This window comes from Bombus bifarius, unplaced genomic scaffold, assembly GCF_011952205.1.
Source record: "Bombus bifarius isolate JDL3187 unplaced genomic scaffold, Bbif_JDL3187 scf7180000009832, whole genome shotgun sequence".
In the NCBI taxonomy this organism is placed as follows: Eukaryota; Metazoa; Arthropoda; class Insecta; order Hymenoptera; family Apidae; genus Bombus; species Bombus bifarius.
In genome coordinates, this window is record NW_022885363.1 from 1198351 (window position 1) to 1216728 (window position 18378).

General features: G+C 35.9%; 1 protein-coding gene across 2 annotated transcripts; it reads left to right on the forward strand.

Annotated features, from left to right (window-relative positions):
- Nucleotides 1-5863: 5863 nt before the first annotated feature.
- LOC117215871 (sodium channel protein Nach-like) lies at nt 5864-16807 on the forward strand. 2 transcript variants are annotated; one of them, XM_033462431.1, is made up of 11 exons: nt 5864-6160; nt 6607-6911; nt 8198-8340; nt 9361-9532; nt 9648-9796; nt 9875-10004; nt 12473-12758; nt 13500-13553; nt 13639-13810; nt 13889-13995; nt 16449-16807. In XM_033462431.1, the coding sequence occupies exons 4-11, from the start codon at nt 9482-9484 to the stop codon at nt 16649-16651; spliced, it is 1152 nt and encodes a 383-aa protein (XP_033318322.1). In that variant the 5' UTR covers nt 5864-6160; nt 6607-6911; nt 8198-8340; nt 9361-9481; the 3' UTR covers nt 16652-16807. The 2 variants fall into 2 exon arrangements, with proteins under 2 accessions (XP_033318322.1, XP_033318323.1); XM_033462432.1 differs by lacking the exons at nt 5864-6160; nt 6607-6911; nt 8198-8340 and having other exon boundaries at nt 8545-9532.
- The last annotated feature ends 1571 nt before the right edge of the window (nt 16808-18378 follow it).

An 18378-nucleotide genomic window follows, 5' to 3' on the forward strand; every position in this document is an offset into this window, starting at 1 on the left:
AAAATTGATGTTTTTACGATTGGCGCATATTATTATTATAACAAGCGTCAACGATATTCGCCATTGGTATAATTCCATGATTCGAAATGACGTGAAAATACTGTTTGTCGATAATGTTAAAAGTGGATGGATGGTCTGCGACAATGAATGGGATCGGGACAATGTTTTATTCAATACACTGCACTTCGTGTAAACAACTTTACTGCTGCCTCTTTAATTAAAGAAATTAAATTTGTATCAACCATTACTATTAATCATTTTCGAGGATTGGATAATAATCGAAAGAATTAAATTACATTTTTAAGACCGGGATTGGGATCAAGATCGGATTATGGACAAGATATTCCTCATTAAATATAAAATGAAATAATCAGAAACATATTTCAAAATAGAAATAACACAATAATAATTTATAACCAATTAAATAATTTAATAATTAAATAACCAATTTTGCCGTATCAAGACCATTCTTTGTTCGCGTTAAAAAAACGCAAATTAATCGTGTTCGATTGCAATGAAAGCCTGTACAACAATATATTTCACAGGTTAAAATTTCGAACTATACACACGTTCGATGCTGTCATTTGTACTATTGCAAGTAGCTTTATTCGAGTTGTCGTTATGAAACTCGATCATTCGAATGTGCTTGAGGTTTCGAGATGATCGACTTGCATCGGCCAGCACAGACGAAGATGAAATTCAGCGTGAATAAGCGATCCAGCCGAGTGAATTATTGCCGGCGTTCCAAAAGCCTGGTTGCTCCTTTGTGGAAATAGATATTGATATCCCTTAATTGTTGCTCCACTATCATAATAGATTTCCTTTCAAGAAACCGTCGTGAAAGGAAACATCTGAACGTTTTCATGGTTCTAACCAATCTCTTTCTCGAATAATTATGTTTTACTTTCCTGAATAACCACTCGGTTCTCATCTGTTACTCGATTATCCTGTTTCAGTAATGCACCATTACGAGCTTTCAGAAAAGACGTCAGTCATTACAATTCCTCAGAGAATAAACTCAGTTTCATGTCAGATTATCCTTTCGCGATTTACACCATTTACATTGGAGAACGCCACGAAATGTTCCAGTTCGTAACAGATTGGTCGAACAATAACCCTTTGCACTCCTATGTCGAGTGTGACTCGACATCAGCTTTTATCTCAGAAGCTCCTTTGTCGAGTCTCACTCGACATTCTTTCAGTTCCACCTTTTTTTGTGAGACGTGCGAAAGAAAAGCAGGATTGAATCCTGGAAATTGTTTCAAGATATATCATACGCTTAAAAATTACAAAATACAACAATAGTGTGAATAAAACTGCTATTTAAGTGAGTTTCTTCCTTCCTTTATTTATTTAAACTGTCTTACTTTTTAGTTAGAGTAAATTTCAAATAAAACACTTAAAAGCGTTGCGAGCTGCTGCTAACGAAATTGAAATAAAATTCCGAGTGCAAAGGGTTAATCGTTGCGCCACGGGCTGTTATTTAGAAACAAAGCAGAAATTGATGTCTCATAGTTGTTTGTTCAGGGATTTTATCGTTACACCGGTTTACACATAGGAACCGACGGTTTTATCGAACCGATCTGGTGTCGCGGTTTTGCATTCAATTTTAGGCATTACACAAACCGCCTATCGTCATTAAATTCGTTCGTAGGCAGCCAGGTGAATTTTTATAACGGCGTCCGTAGCATATCCAAAAAGAAGAAAAAGATCGTACCCGTTCAAAAAGCATCCGTCTCGCGGTTACGTTTTCGTTTCAGGCAGCAAAAGAGTTGATTATATTCCATTTTTTTTTCATAGTCGATTGCACGAATTAACATTATTTCCCTGATCATTTAATGATCTAAAAATCTTCCGATATCTTTTTTGAAAACGTGTTTCTGAACGATAGCAATCGAATAAATAAAGACGCAGGATCGGCCAAAAAGTTTAGTATCATTTTTTCAACTGTATCTATGTAAATTGAATTTGGAATCTAAATTTTCCAATTTTACTATTAATTTAGAATTAATCTACTAAATATTAATATTAATATGCCTTACTTCGGACAAATCTTTTACGAAAGTTTTTTAAGATAACTAAATTTTAAGCTGATCTTTTCTTAATCCTGTGGTTCGCTATAATAGTGACACAATTCAAAAATGTACATTTCCTAGAAAATTGTTATTAAAATATAAAATAAAATTATGAATTAATCAACCACTTAGCAATGTAATAATTTCTGGAGTTCTTATTGGTTACTATTCCCCACTATCAAAATAAATTTTGTATTAAAGGTTTTCTTTATCATCTTCATTTTTAGCATTCTAAATTAATATTCTTTTAAATTTCTATGAGTTTTAATGGAGCACGCAGTGATATGAAACATTCAGCCTGTAGCATACTTACAGTTTCATTGCGAATGAGGAACGGATAAATTAAATCGTTGCCTATTTCCGCTTTGCAATCCTTGTTCACCGACCGTATATCGTGTGTAATTAGTTCTCTAATGAATTTTCCAACTAAACAATATGAACAAGCGAAGAGATGGAGCGCTGAGGATACACGAAGGGTCGTGATTGCTTCATAGGCGCAGCAACAATGATAACTACGTACAGTTACATTGAATCTCACAAAGGCAATACGATACCACAAATGTTCATCGTGGAAATACGCAGTTCCATGCTCTGTGAATTATCGCCTCTCACGGATCTAATGTGAGGCCACGAAACCTAGGCAACGTAGTTACAGAAAACAAAGCATTATTAATTATTGAAACGAGCTTTGCTTTGATTCGTGCTACTGAGTATGAAATGAGCATCGATTGATTACATATTCTAGGTTTCAGTTTTATATGCGTATTGATAGAATTAGTTGGTCTATTAATCAATGGTATACCGCAATACATCATTTTCCACGTAATATAAGTATATCACTTAGATACCAAACGGAAACAAATGGAATAAACGAATAAACCAGAAACGTAAACATAGGGTAACGTAAGGAAACGTAAACATTAGGTCATCCGGAAAGCTTTTTGCGTTCGCCGCTCGGGGCCTTATATCGTTCTGCTTAAGTAAACAAACCACCAAATCACTCTACCGTCAATCGTGTGGCCATGAGTTATCCTCTGGTAAGGCAAGAAAACAGTTCTCGACGTTAGTAGAAAATGTATCGAGTGTTTTTTGCGTGGTGAAAGATGGAAGACCAAAAGATACATTTTCGCCACGTTATGTTTCACTGCTTTAAAAAAGATAGTACGCTTAAAAACACTGCAAAGGAGATTTGTGACGTTTATGGCGATCGGTCTATAACTGTTCAAACAGTCCGGAATTGCTTTAGGAGCTTTAGAGCCGGAAATTTTAATCTGAAAGATGAAGATCGCAGCGGTCGTCCATCCACTACCGATACTGACCTTATCAAGGCCTACCTCGATGAAAACCCAAGGTCTAGTGTTCGTGAGATAGCAGATGTTTTAAACATCCCGCGAACAACGATTCATGAACATTTGACAAAGCTTGGGTACGTTAATCGCTACGAAGTGTGGGTCGCCCATCAACTGACGGCCAGCAATCTCCTGAATCGAATCTTGACATGCGATTTGCTAATTCAACGCAACAAAAGAGAGTCATTTTTAAAAAAGTTAATTACTGAGGATGAAAGTCTTGGTCGAGTTGAGATAAGTGTCCTGCAACGGTAGCAAGACCTGGACTTCACCCGAAGAAGGTGCTGCTTTCAATTTGGTGGGACTGGAAGGGTATCCTCTACTACGAATTACTGTCGGAAGGGCAAACGATCAACAGTGGAAAAATATTGCACCCAACTTGAAAAACTTGAGCAAGCCATTATCACAAAACGTCCTGAAGTGGTGAACAAACGTGGCATGGTGTTCCACCACGATAACGCGAGGCCACATGTTTCTTTAGCGGTGCGAATGAAACTTCTAGAGTTTGATTGGGGTGTTTTACCACATCCTCCATACTCTCCAGACCTTGCTCCATTGGACTATTATTTGTTCCTTTCTTCGCAATAGAAAATTCAAATCAGTAAACGAAATGAAAAACGGGCTCGAAGAATATTTTAAAAGTAAGCCAAGAGAATTTTGGAAAAATGGCATTATGAGGCTCCCGGAGAGATGGCAAAAGGTGGTAGAAGGGAAAGGATCATACATTATTTTAAGAAAAGTACACAGAAGGAAATATATTTTATACTCGCCTCCTATTTAAAAAACGAAAAGAACTTAATAAACCTAATAAAAAGGGAAAATGCAGAGTTCAATAAATTCTTTGATTTGTATCAATTCTTCATAATCATAACTGAAATACGAATGAACTACGACGTAAATAAAATAAATTTCATCTATTATTCTTATTTCTAAGCTGCATTTACATGTTATTATGCTACTAAATTATATAAACAGCCTTCCTTTTAAGTAAATTTTATTATCCTATAGGCGATAAAATAGTATAAGTAAACCATTAGTCAGACTCCGGGCAGTAAAACGCAACAGAATCGTCTCTCCTAATCGAATATCAGCGCAATTAAATTACGCAATAAAACAGCCATACTAAACCCAAATGAAACACCGAGTAAACGAAAGCAAGTTACTCAAACGGCGGGTAATACCTCGGCAAACAATTGCGAATAAATTTCTCAACTCAAGATGGTTCCTCGGCGGAATCCTCGTGCGAACTTCAGCAGAGATTCACGAAACGTTTCCACGAGGAAACACGGAGGAATAATTCTACAGAGGTAGGGTGAGACACATCCTGTCTACAGACGTTCTCGTATCGACAATACTAAGGGACCAGGGAAAGATTTAGGGCGACTGAGAGGAAGACGGTCGAGTATAGTGATTCGATTAACGTCGTGTAAACTTGATCTACTTTACGTACAGCTAACTCGTTCTTTGAGCCCGTGTCAGGATTGCAAGATTGCAACCCACGGTTACACGTACATCCTCCTTATAATATATTCACGAGCGTAGACCGGCGAACCACGCATTTTCATAACGGCACACGTACGCAACATCAGGCGGCTTGTGACACGCTTGAAACGATAGAGCGTGAGATAGTCGAGGCTGGATTAGCGACTAAACTGCCACCCACCTTGCTGGATCATTCCAGTCACGAACCTGACACCTGATGAAGTTCCGAAGTTTTATGACCTTAATAACTAGTTACAGGGCAAATTCAAGGACAACTTGTCGAAAGGGCAGATTCCAGTTACTTGTTAGACTCACTTGTTGAGCATTGATTTACCATTTCTTCCATTGGCTGGCACAATTGTTAGAAGCTAATCGAGTGGAACGATATAACATGAAAATATAATATCAAAATAATCATTGTTATTAGGTGAACACATGAAGCTTTTATCAATTGATATATCACTAAATCATACGTTATAGAAAAAAAATGTTCAACTTTAAAATAGTATACAATGATAAATCTATAAAGATAAAGGTACTGGAAAGAAGATTTAAAGATTGATATAAAAAATGTGCATATTTCATATGTCACAACCCAATACTTAAAATAAGGATCTTTCCGAGGAAAAATAATATGGAGCATGCGTCTATCCTTAATAGATTTTCTTTCGCAATCGTTCATCTTAAAAGAATATCAATATTTTTGGTGTTTAGAAGGATAAAAAGATTTTTGGTATTTAAATGTTCATCTTTAAAAAATGAGAAGATTTTTGGTATTTAAATGTTCATCTTAAAAGATATTTGCCATTTAAAGAATGATACAACAAGCGATGTATAAGAGGAGAAAGATGTAGATAAATTCAGGAGCGATCTTATACAACTTAGAAACCAAAGACACGTTTAATGAGAATGTGCGAAAGAGCGTAACGTTAGGACAATAGATATGTTACGAAGCACGATCCGTAACTTTCCAGTGGTAACGGGCGACTGGCCGTGCATGAGATAAGCGAAGCGTATCAGTAATTAAATGGTTTAAGATATGCGATCTTTTCGAAGTGGAATCGTTCCGTCACCCATGCGACACGTGCAACACGCGAAACGAGGCCGCTGGTGTTTTACGATTCTAATCGAGGAACAACGTGGCGCCCAGTCGTCGATGGAAATTCTGCCAATGGAACGTCGCACAACCACCCAATATATTCGTTTGAAGTATAACTGCGGCTGAAACTTTCGTTATGCACACTCCATCTATCGGTATACATAAACGTGTTTCAGAAATATTTTATCGCCATATATATCTCGCTTTACTTTTGTTTAATATATTTTTCATTCTTTACTTTTTTTTGCAATATTTAAACAAAAACAACCGGTTTGGCTAGGTAAAAAAGTTGAACCATAGACTTAATTAAGAATTTACTCGATCGATATCGCCAATTTCCACCGTGTACAATTCAAATCGAGCGTAACTAGATCTAACTCGTTTTATTCGCCTATGTTTATTTTCTTCCATTTTTGTCCAAACATACGCACATCTTAGTCAAGGATCGTATTCACCAATATAAATCCGAAATTTTTCCATCCACGCTTATTTTATTCCATCCGCGTCGTAACGAGAACTCTGGTTCTACGCATCACATTTCTTCCACGTTCGATTCTCTACAAGTAATAAACTGATTAATAACTAACTACAATTTTTCTAGGATAACAAGAGTTTACGTTGAGTATCATTGAACAAGATTCATTATTTTTTCGCGTTTTCGTTTATTTTCGCTTGAATCATACTTCACAATTTTGTGGATCAACGATACGATACGAGTACCATGAACGAAGAAGATAGAAGAAAATTCAACGTTCCTTACGAACGTCCAATATCAAATCGAAGCAAACACATCGTCGTATTGAATTACAGCGGAGTATTCACGAAATATTGGCGGTTATACTGCAAGCACACAACTTTAGTGGGTCTGAAGTATTTTTTGAAAGATGAAGTAACCTGGTTGGAGAAGTAAGTGAAATTCATGGAATATGGATATTCCCAGTGTTTCAGGTAATCGCGTATAATCGCATTACGAAATTATTCCGTTTCATATGCACGGCAAAATACGTTGCGTTTTGAGTAAGCAAACGATTATCTGTTCGACTAATTTCATCGTTCGCCGAAATGCTTCCTGTTAAATAAACGATATTATCTTCATTCTATATTCAGTATATTCTTCGATGCACCAAGCACAATTTCCTAGGATACTTGATCGCTTCGTTGCTCTAAATAGCGTATCCAGTGTATCGCGTAACAGGGCAATGTAATCATAAAGAAAAAATGCAGATGCCTTTTTACTTACAAGCTTACGATATTGAACCTGGTTGGTTAGCTTTACCATTGTAGTGAATTTATCGTGAAGCACAAGGACCTTAGTAAAATTTAATCCACATACGTTCATTAGAATACAGATGTTTATAAAGATTAATAGTCTTATCAGTTTTATTAACATAAAGTAGAAAAGTCGAAACTAAGAAGAGAGATTTTTGTTTTACACAGTAAATGTTAGTATTACATTTCGATGTATTTTTATATACTATACAGTGGCGAACAAAAGAATATCTAAAAATGGTATATGGATATATGCAAATTTGTATTTATGCGTCAAATGCTGGAAAGAATACTATACTTTGAATATTTTCATGAAGAAAATTTCGCGAATATCTGTGTTAAGGAAAAATGTTTTCCTTTGGCAACATTCAAGGCATATAGCCATAAATCCCATAAAATCTTGGGTACAGGAAGATCTTGTAGTTCGATGTGTTATTTTAAAAGATTTTACGAGGGATTAAAGTCGGGAAAGCTGAGACTAAAAAAATGAACGAAGGAATAAGGAAGATAACAATGAAATTTTAGTGTTCCACTAGGGAAAATGATACGCCATGGAGGGTGAATAATTAAAGATAAAGTTACGTATAGTGCGCGACTTTTATAAAACGAATTCGGTAATAAACGAGATTCTCATTTTCTATGAAAAAAGCAGTGAACCGTCGTTTTACGAGCGCTTGAAGTGTTATTTTTTATAGGAGTTCACGTAACATCAAGGGTGTTTAATGGCAATCAAACGCGTATCATGTTCATTAAAAAAGCGAACTCGAGAGTCTTTTCATTCGTCAGTTAGCTATTACCTTTCCTATAATGAGACTTTATATTTTATGGAAAATTTGATTTAAAAAGTAAAAATCTGTGTAACCAATACACTGTACGAGAGAAGAACGACTATATAAATATTTAAATATTTGGAATATTTTTAGGTTCCTATGGCTTCTCGTATACATAATCTCCATAATTTGCGGCTTTCTCCAGATGGTCAATATTTATCAGGCGTACAAAGATATCCCAGTAACAGCCACGTTAGAGTCGGAGTATTTTCCAACTAATGAAATAAAATTCCCCGGTAAGTTAAAATACATATAATGAAAATTCGAAGCAGAAAATCGATAAGCTATGCGCAAACGAGCTACTACATCGTTACAAAAAAAGAGGACAGAGAAAACAAGAAAATCATCGTCCAATTTCATTCTTTTACTACCTGAACGTCTGAGTTCGATTAAAAACCGGAGCCCTCAGCGATCTCGTTTTAATTAAGCGATTTGAACGGATAGCGTGGGAGCAGCCTTTAAATTTTATGGACGAAATCACGACACGAAAACCTAACCTTTTCACCAGCTCTGATTACTGTCTTTCTAGCCGTCTCTGTTTGCACCATTAACAGAATAAGTCTTCAATCCGCCACGAAACTCGCGACTGAAATGTGAGGATCTGTTGAGTATTAAATAAACACCGGTGTTCTCGCGAGGAGTGAGTGTGAGCAAGCATCGTGGCTTTTAATGCGTAGCAACCACGGGGTTTAATAGAAAGAGGGTGGAGCAGAATGAGAAAGGGGGTTGGTAGGGGGATAAGTTGGTGGAGGGTTATAGCACGTCGTTTCGCCGCACTGCAGAAAATTGCACCGGCACGGATAATTTCAATAACTGCACTCGAAAAGCGTGACCTCGTTGAAGAACCGTGAAGCACCGGCAGTCAGCCGCCGCCACCTAATCACTGTGATAATCACCGTGAACGTGTTCATTGTCGGGCTACGCCGGCTAGCGGCTCTAACATAGTTATCGATTCGCGCCAGCCGATTTAATGAACGCTAATTTGCGTCCGATTAACTTTCGCCAATTTAATCAAGTATTAATATGCACCAAATCCAATCCACCCCGGGAGGAATAGTTCGCTAAGTTTTACGGGCAACCAAAGGATACTAATGGCGCAAATAGTTCGAATCATTCGCTTGAGAATGAATTATGCTGCTCGATTATCGTTCTCGTTGATATGCTTGCGTTTTGTGTTCAATCGCCAATAAATGTTACATTTCAACCAAAATTTTATCAATTGAAAGGATTTTAATTTGCATTCGTTGGAGTGTCAGGTATGAAGCGAAAATCAGTAATTTGACCGTGAATGAAATTCTTCACGAAATACGGAAGGTCGGTGATTTGTACGATTCGCCATTTACCACTGCTGGTGATTACACTCAGATTATTCAGCTGATGTCCAAGTTTTACGGGAATAATTACGATATCACCGACATAATGGAACGCGTGAGTAGCAGTAATTATACATACATATATGTATGTTCTGTGGTAATACGTAATTCATTTATTGGATCATAAAAAATCTAGTTTTATAGAGTTAATAAAGCAAAGGAAATTTCAGCTAACACCACAGTGTTCGTCTATGTTACTCAACTGTTATTTTCGCAATCAGAGAATGAATTGCTCTGATATATTCAGTGTCGGAAAAACGAAAAATGGATTCTGTTGCATTTTTAATTACATTGCCGAGAGTTTTGGTGACGCTCCTAAGTAAGTCTTCCATAACTTTTTTTTCCAGTATTATAATATCGATAATCCTTCGACATTCTTTAATTCTATTTGTAATAGGTTTTTTAAGCAGGAGGAATTTAAATTGTATTATGTCGGAGACATAGGTATACAGAACGGTTTAACTGTGACGATGGATCCCTTATTAGATGATTATTTTTACACGATACTACCCACTATTGGTTGGAAGGTAATTATTTATCTTCTTCTTATTTTATATTACTCTTATATTTCTACTTCTATTTATCATATTTATCACATTTCCTGTTTTTGCAATTACTAAAGACATGCAAATGTTTAGTAGATGAGACAGAAAGATAATTTCACATACCGGAACGTACATATCAGAAATCAACTCTAGTGTTAATTATAAATATTATTAACTTCAAATAATTATTTAAGTATTTAACATGAAAATCTTGCCATTTCGCATTCCTAATTGGTTTTTGTTCGTTCGAACATGGTCGTCAACGATTATATTGTGGTACGAATGCCTGTTGACAAAAACTCGGCGAAAGTCATTAGCAACACAACGCAACGTTTCGTTTCGTGTTTGAAAAAGCTTGGTCCAGCATTGCAACCATTCACACTGTCCAATGCACGTTTCCTGCGTTGTGTACCATTTAATGACACTTCTAAATACTGGTTTCATGCTCTAAATGTTACTTTAAGCAAAATTTAGTTTATTTAAATTTATAACGATTTAAGATTTATTCGTGGGGGAAAGCACGAGTAATTACAAATTATGAAATGTAAAATGGTTTACTGTGTTGTCATGTGGAAACGTGATAGATTGGTCGGAATATTTGAAGAAGAAACTAGAGAGGGGCAAATTCTTTTAAACGAAATCCATTCAAACGGATTTATTGCACCTGATGGAAATACAGAACGCGGAACTTTTGCGCGAAGGAACTCAACGAGCGTATGATGGTTATTCGTGTGATCGCATTGCTTCTCTTTTAGAGTAAGCGAACCATATTTCGGACATTTAGATGTACGCAAAAAATCCTTGTGCGTATTTCAAAAGTGTTATTCGTTTTAATCTTTTACTATGAACTCTCGAATTTCTCTTTTATATAAAATAACAATAAAAGAACTTGTTTCTATTTTTTCTGCACTGGGACGATACCTTCAAAGCGAGTACAATATATTTTACGTTTCATTTTTAAGCAATTTTCAATATTTGAGAGCACCAGGTTTTACAAAACTAGAATCGATAAATTTGTCTACAATCGTAGAAAGGAATAAATCGATTCTTTGAAGTGAACCTTGTTTTAATTAAAAATTATCATTTTAAATCAATTTAGCCATTCGTAAAGGACCTTTAATATGCAATAACCTAATAACCAATAGAACTAGCATCGATCAAAGAATGAAACTTGTACTAAAGAAATCAAAATGCAAAAATATAAGAATAAATAAGCTTTTTCCTATATACATACATTGCAAAAAATCACAATCGCCCATGACATTTTGTTTCGGACAAAATCCAAAAACGTACCGTCGTAAATTTACGAAATTTCTATGAAAAATTATAAATTGGTCGTTTTCGATAATTCTAACATTAAAGACGCTTCATGAATAGCTCACCTGTCTCTAATTGATTGTCATAACAAAACTGCAAACATTTACACAAATTCATATTTTTATAAATTTTTTTATTCATTTTTTGTCATTAGATGATAATGATAAAATCCGCGATCAATAGAATGTTACAATGTCGAAGACGAAAGAATTGAATGAGCATTAGTTAGGGTTTCTAAAGATTTATGGCCAATCTGCGGATGTCTGTGTATTTATAAAAAATGTCAAGGTTTAAGAAAGTATATAATACACATAAATATATAATAAAAACATAAAAATATATATACTATTTGTTACGACCGTTCGCGGAGAGACGCGGCCGCTAGGAGAACGCGTCAGCGAGAGTTGTAAGTTCCCGCTACGATCATGTTAATCGACGCCGCGAAATAGTCGTTCCCCTGTTTCGTTTAGGATAACAGAGGTGGTTTAATGAATGTAACACTGTATTAACAGGTTAACATAGAACAATATATTTTACAATAATATGATGACGATGTTACAGAAATTTGACTCGACTTTGCGATATCTCTAGATAAATTCGTCTGATATGTTCGGTGTGTCACGTTTGACTCGTCAGAAGGAACTGCCCGCCCTTCGATTATTTTCGTCTTTTCTGGAAGGCGACCCCCACTACGTTCGGATCACGCCACATTCTTTTACGCGAGGTAAAATAACGGCCACGAGTTGACGTTTCTGGAGGTCGCCCTGCTTAATGAACCATGCGCTTGCCACTACAATGTTTGTTTGCCGAGCAGCCGCGACGATCCGTCTGCGACGTTGTAGGACCGCCAGCGACGGTTAGAAAACACAGCCTGTGGCGTAACACTATTCTAAGTATATTATAACCCTTGATAAAGGAAACGGATCTCTAATTAAGTTCCGGTTATGTTAATAAAAGTATGAATTTGTATAAATGTTTGCAGTTTTGTTATGACAATCAATTAGAGACAGGTGAGCTATCCATGAAACTTCTTTAACGTTAGAATTATCGAAAACGACCAATTCATAATTTTTTATAGAAATTTCATTTAGTTGCCAACCGAATAGTACAATACCTATATGCATATTTATCAGGTGATGATATTCGACCCTTACGATTACCCTGACTCGGGTAGCGGCAGCGTTTCGGACATTCTGCTTGGCCCGTTAACCGAGAAGTACGTACGTTTGAAGGCGGTTGGGTTGTACAGTACCGACAATATTCGCCCATATTCGATGCAGAAACGAGGCTGCATCTTTCCCGACGAATACGTTTCGGAACACACGACTTATACCTATAATGACTGCATAGTCGCCTGCAAGATGGAGCACGTATGGAACCATTGCAAATGTAGAGTGTTTTTCTATCCATATCACGAAGGTGAAAACTACTTTATTTCCGGTAGAACTCGTTCACTTTTCTCAGGATCGTTTGTTTGAAATTCTCAATTAAAGTAATATTATTTTAAGACGAAGCGTTTGTTTCTATGAAAAAGAAGGAAAATATAGTCTGTTTTAAGTTGAAATTTAAAAAAAAGTTTAAGAGTTATTATAGTGCTTTGTAGAATTCGAATTTAAAATAACGTCCAGATGATGGAGATTTGCGTTTTTGGAAGAAAGCAATGTACATGTTCACGCGTTCATTCTAAATATCAAATCTGAGTCAATATGTAATTTTACTACACGTTCCTTGTAGCTACCGTATGATACTTTAATTAAGTAAGAGAGGCAAATGAATCTTTAAGAATCCAAACACTCTCCTATTCTATTATTTATTAATTTCAGATTATATCTTAACAATAAATATTCACTAATAAGAAATTTTTTAAATTTGATTAGTATTCATTTGCAGTTGAGCAATGGTAGAACCTCAAAGATTAGAAATTAGAATTTTTAACAATATAACAACACAATGTGAAATACAATATAAAGATAGCTATTATATAAATTTATTTATTTTTGTTACAAATATTAGCGCATGAATTAGATAATGGAAACTCGATTAGTAATGAACGTATTGCATCATTTGATTCTATCTTGCCTTTAGCATTTAAGAAAGTATAAAATATTTCTGTAATATTCTAATGTCAACCAAAACTTTCGCTTCATCAATCGTTTTCAGATTTCAACAGAACTTGCAATATGGAGAATATACATTGTTTATTGCAATATTACGGTGAGAAACTATCTTATATTTACAATCAACCAAATTCAACAAGAAATTTATATATGATATTTTTTATCAATTAATTAATTAACAGATGTAGCGTTTAACATCGTACCTTATAAAGACAATACTTTAAGTAGCTCGCTCGATGATCAGAATGCAACAATGTATTGCAAAAATTGTTACCCTGAATGTGACGATATGAGATATTATGTGCAAAGTACTATATCTAACATAGAGCCTGGATACTTCGACACGGAATTATTGTAAGAGAATATTAAAATATTATCGCATTTCTGTTAAATGCACATATTATTACTAACTTCTTTTTAAATACTTCCTAGTCCAGACATGAACGTAACGAATCATAGTGTTCTGCACGTATATTTTCCAAACTCAGGAACCGAGTTTTTGAAACAAGACGTGACTACCCGTTGGTACGAGTATTTGGGTAAGTATTTATACATTTTATTTTCTCCATATTTCAACTAAAACGTACAATGAATATATTTCTGATAACTATTGCATGTCATGCTGTCACTGTTTCAATATCTATTATCGTAATTTTAAAAGATATAGGTTATAGAATATTCCTACTACAACTTTATCGACTATTTTCGTCCTTAACAGTCATCATGGATGAAATTATTTGCGACCATTGTAAACAATAACCTTTTTACTTTTCATCTATCGACTAACTAACTAACTAACTTTATCGATTATCCTAAGAATTACAGAGAATAAATGTGCTGTGATGAAATTTCAATTATTTATTTAAAGTGATTTTCTTTGATGAAAGTTTTCAGATGTTATACTATAACAGCGTATGAAGTATTTTCACTTACTTGTTTGTCTATTTCCAGTTATTCAGTCTGACAACACTGTTCTTTTTACCTCTTTGACCAGTATACATTCCACAGCGATAAACGAAATAAACATAATTTATACACATTTCAGAGCACATTTTTCTGATATCAGCACTCATATAATTGTAAAAAATAAACTGAAAAACATAATACGTTCACTCGCGACGCATTGCAACGTTTTATCGCGCTATTTAGAAATGTCAATAATACGTAACGGTCGGAGAGAATCACTACGTCAGTCAAACATCTTTAATAAATGTTAAAATATTTCATACATGTATTTAATATATATATTATAATAATATATATTATAATTAGCGAGCGTAATAAAACAAATGCATAATAAATAAATTGTCTCGAATCCGATTTAATAATCTATTAGCGTTTCGACTATCTAATCCTAATGAATAGTAACAGACAGAGTGTCTAGATGGCTACATAGCACTCGGGCCATTTGTTTTCATTAAGCTGTCGAATATATTAGGTGAAGTAAAAAGTTCTGAGCGCTTTTTCGCTTTATTTCGACGATGAAATTAACATAGTCAAGATTATTCGATTTAGATTAAATATGCGCCGTTTTGTTCGATTACTTTTGTCCATTTTGAAGGCAATTTCATAATTCCGCGGTTGAAGAAGTCCTCGTCCCTATTGGTAAAAAACTTGACCAGCTCATTTTCACAAGCCTCTCTTGAGGCCAGTTTTGTACCATCAAGAAAATTTTGCAAAAACTTAAAAAGGTGATAATCGCTTGGTGCCAGGTCTGGACTGTACGGCGGATGCGATAGAACCTCCCAGCCAAGCTCTCGGAGCTTCTGACGCGTCGTTAAAGATGTGTGCGGCCTGGCGTTGTCTTGATGGAACACAACACCTTTCCTATTGGCCAATTCTGGCCGCTTCTGGTCGATCGCCTGCTTCAGTCTGGTCAGTTGTTGACAATAGAGGTCCGAATTAAGTGTTTGCCCCGATGGGAGCAGCTCATAATGGATGATTCCCTTCCAATCCCACCAAACACACAATAAAACCTTCTTGGCCGTTAATCCACGCTTGGCGATCGTTTGGGCCGGCCCACCGCGATTGGACCACGATCTTTTTCGGCTGTTGTTCTCGTATGTGACCCATTTTTCATCGCCAGTCACCATCCGCTTCAAAAATGGGTCGATTTCGTTACGTCTCAACAAAGAATCGCAGGCATCAATTCGGTCCAAAAGGTTCTTTTGCGTCAATTCATGTGGCACCCATACGTCGAGCTTCTTCTTGAGACCAGCCTTATGCAAATGGTTCCAAACGGTTTTCTGGCTAATCTTCAGTTCCTGGGCAATGGAATAAGTGCTCACATGCCGGTCCGACTCGACGATTTCCATGATTTTATCCACATTTTCGACGATTGGCCTACCAGAGCGTGCCTCATCTTCGACGTCCATATTACCAGAACGGAATCGTTGGAACCACCGCTTTGCTGTTGCATTCGATACTGTACTGGGTCCATAAACAGCACAAATTTTTTTGGCCGCCTGCTCCGCCTTTTCACCTTGGTCGTAGTGGTACTGAAGAATGTATCGAATTTTCTCTTTTTTTATCTCCATTTTCGAACGCTGTAACACACAACTGGCTTCACCGAACACAAAACTGACAAAGAACCTTTTTGATGCGTAATATCACCTTGAAATCGGTGTATACTATGACTCGATGCGATGTGCACATCGTGAGATATGGCTCACTAAAGACATCTAGCGAAAAACGCTCAGAACTTTTTACTTAACCTAATACATACCTGAGGCTATCGCATGCCTCAGCTTCAGAGTCTGGAGTTCTTCTTGTGTCTGTCTAAATCTGAATATGTACTTAAATATATTCCACAAAATTTGGAAATATTTGTATTTTTGTCTATTTTTGATATATCTATATCTGTACATACATACATCGAATTTATAAAATTGAAATATTTGAGTTTAGAAAATTTCGAAATTATGTCGAATGTAATACTTTAATATTTTATAACTTGCAAACCTGCAATTGTTAAAAAATATTTATTTTATAGGTGAAGTTGGAGGACTCTATGGACTTTACGTTGGCATCAGCATCATTAGTTTCGTAGAACTGATTTATTTTATCATATTATGGCTCAGTGAAGCTTTTAAATCTCTCGAGGTAGTAGAAGAAGAAATTCCTCATGAAAATGCTATACATCCTATTTATTGGAATGAATTCTTTCCACATCCAAGGGCTGTCATGAATAATTAATGAAAATAGTATTTGCTTCTAATATACATTCGATGTGTTTCTATGTATCTGCGCTGTGTTCGCTCGTTTTGCCATTCAATAAATGTGCTTGCTTCATAAAAGTTTCCTATTTATATACTGGAATCCTATCAATAAATAAATTTGTGATATAATTACAAGAAGCAAAACTACTTTTACCGAAATATTAACAATTCCTGTTCTATTGACCAAACTATCAGTGTTAGAGATTACGAACAGCAGCGAGCTTCTAACATCTGAAAAATCTTACTTTCACAAGAACAACTCGTTGAATTCGAGAGTTGTCGGGTATCCAACAGGGAAACGAATCGCTTTAAACCCGGAGAAAAATATAGCTTCAAAGAGTTTTTGTAAATTTTCTATTCGCCAGAAGAAGAGTAGAGTGCAGCAGGGGAGTGAGATATTATGATCTAAGAAGATCGAGGTGTTATGATCGAGTCATCGAGTGTTATTAACGAGACATGTACTACATCACGTCTTCTGGTGGCGGTGGTAGGTCAAAAAAATCCATTTGACGTCGTTAGTGAGTTCACGAAGAAAAATGTCGTCATCAAGAATCCAGCACTGTAATAATGTTTGGGCACAGCTGTGGAATATCGAGCGACCAAGTGTTCTGTGGAATCCGGTTAGCAATGAAAAAACCAATTAATAAGGTTAAAAATCCGATCGTGATCTTATATCTTGCATTTTGTTCTATTTATGATTACGAGCAGTCGATAATTCAGTTTATATCCAAAGAAAGATTAGTGAAGACTACATAAGATATGATATGATCATTTTTGTTCATTTGTGTTACGCCCCGAGGGTCACAATAGACCGTGTTCCTAATCGTCTCCCTTGGTACTACAGTGTCGCAGACAGATCGTCTTACATGATCGGCGAAATATACACAATGTAGAGATAAGCGCATAGTTGTCGTCAAGCAGCGAGTTCTCGAAACATCGATTCGCCTTCGGTTCGTTATTTTACCTACACAAACAAGGTGGCATACGTGATCATAGGCGCGAACGGTTACGAGACCCGAGCGTGGTGGGGGTCATCTCCAAGAGAAGACAAAGGACAAAATCGAAGGGCAGTGTCATACGAGGAGTCAAACCGAATGCATCGAGAGGTTCAGAGAAATAAAATCAAGGTCGCTTAGTCAAACTAATACGTCGAGAAATACTATAAAGTCGAGTCGAATTCTAATAATAAACTAGTTGTATCATCGTTAAATCATTTGTAAAGTGTTAAGTATAATTTTAAATATTGTTAAAAATAGAAGCTTATATTAACCCTGTTAATTCAGTGTTACAATCATTTGAACTACCTCTGTTATCTTAATCGAAACAGGGGAACGGACTGATTCGTGGCGTCGATTATCAAAATCGTAGCGAGAATTTACGCCTCTCGCTGACGCGTTTCCTCGCGATCGCGTCTCCCCGCAAACGGTCGTAACAATTTGTTTCATTCTTTTATTATTTAATGGCTAAAAAGAAGTTTTTTCTCAATATAAAATTGTTGAAGGAATGAGTAACATTTGTACAATAGTGGAATGGGTCGACAGCATAAAGAAGTATCATATTTTTCATCTGTAGCCTTCAAATAAAATCTTCCTCAATTTTTCTTTCATTTTATTTATTTTTCCTATCTTTATCGAGTCTTCAACAAAGCAGGAAAATGTAATTGGTACAAGTTACAAAATAGCTAGCAGATGTTCACATCGATCA

Bases quoted from the DNA above. Each gene is read 5' to 3' on its own strand.
- LOC117215871 (XM_033462431.1), top strand. From the start codon at position 9,482: ATGTCCAAGTTTTACGGGAATAATTACGATATCACCGACATAATGGAA. The intron at 9,533-9,647 runs GTGAGTAGCAGT...AGGAAATTTCAG, and splicing joins TCACCGACATAATGGAACGC to CTAACACCACAGTGTTCGTC. The intron at 13,554-13,638 runs GTGAGAAACTAT...ATTAATTAACAG, and splicing joins TTGTTTATTGCAATATTACG to ATGTAGCGTTTAACATCGTA.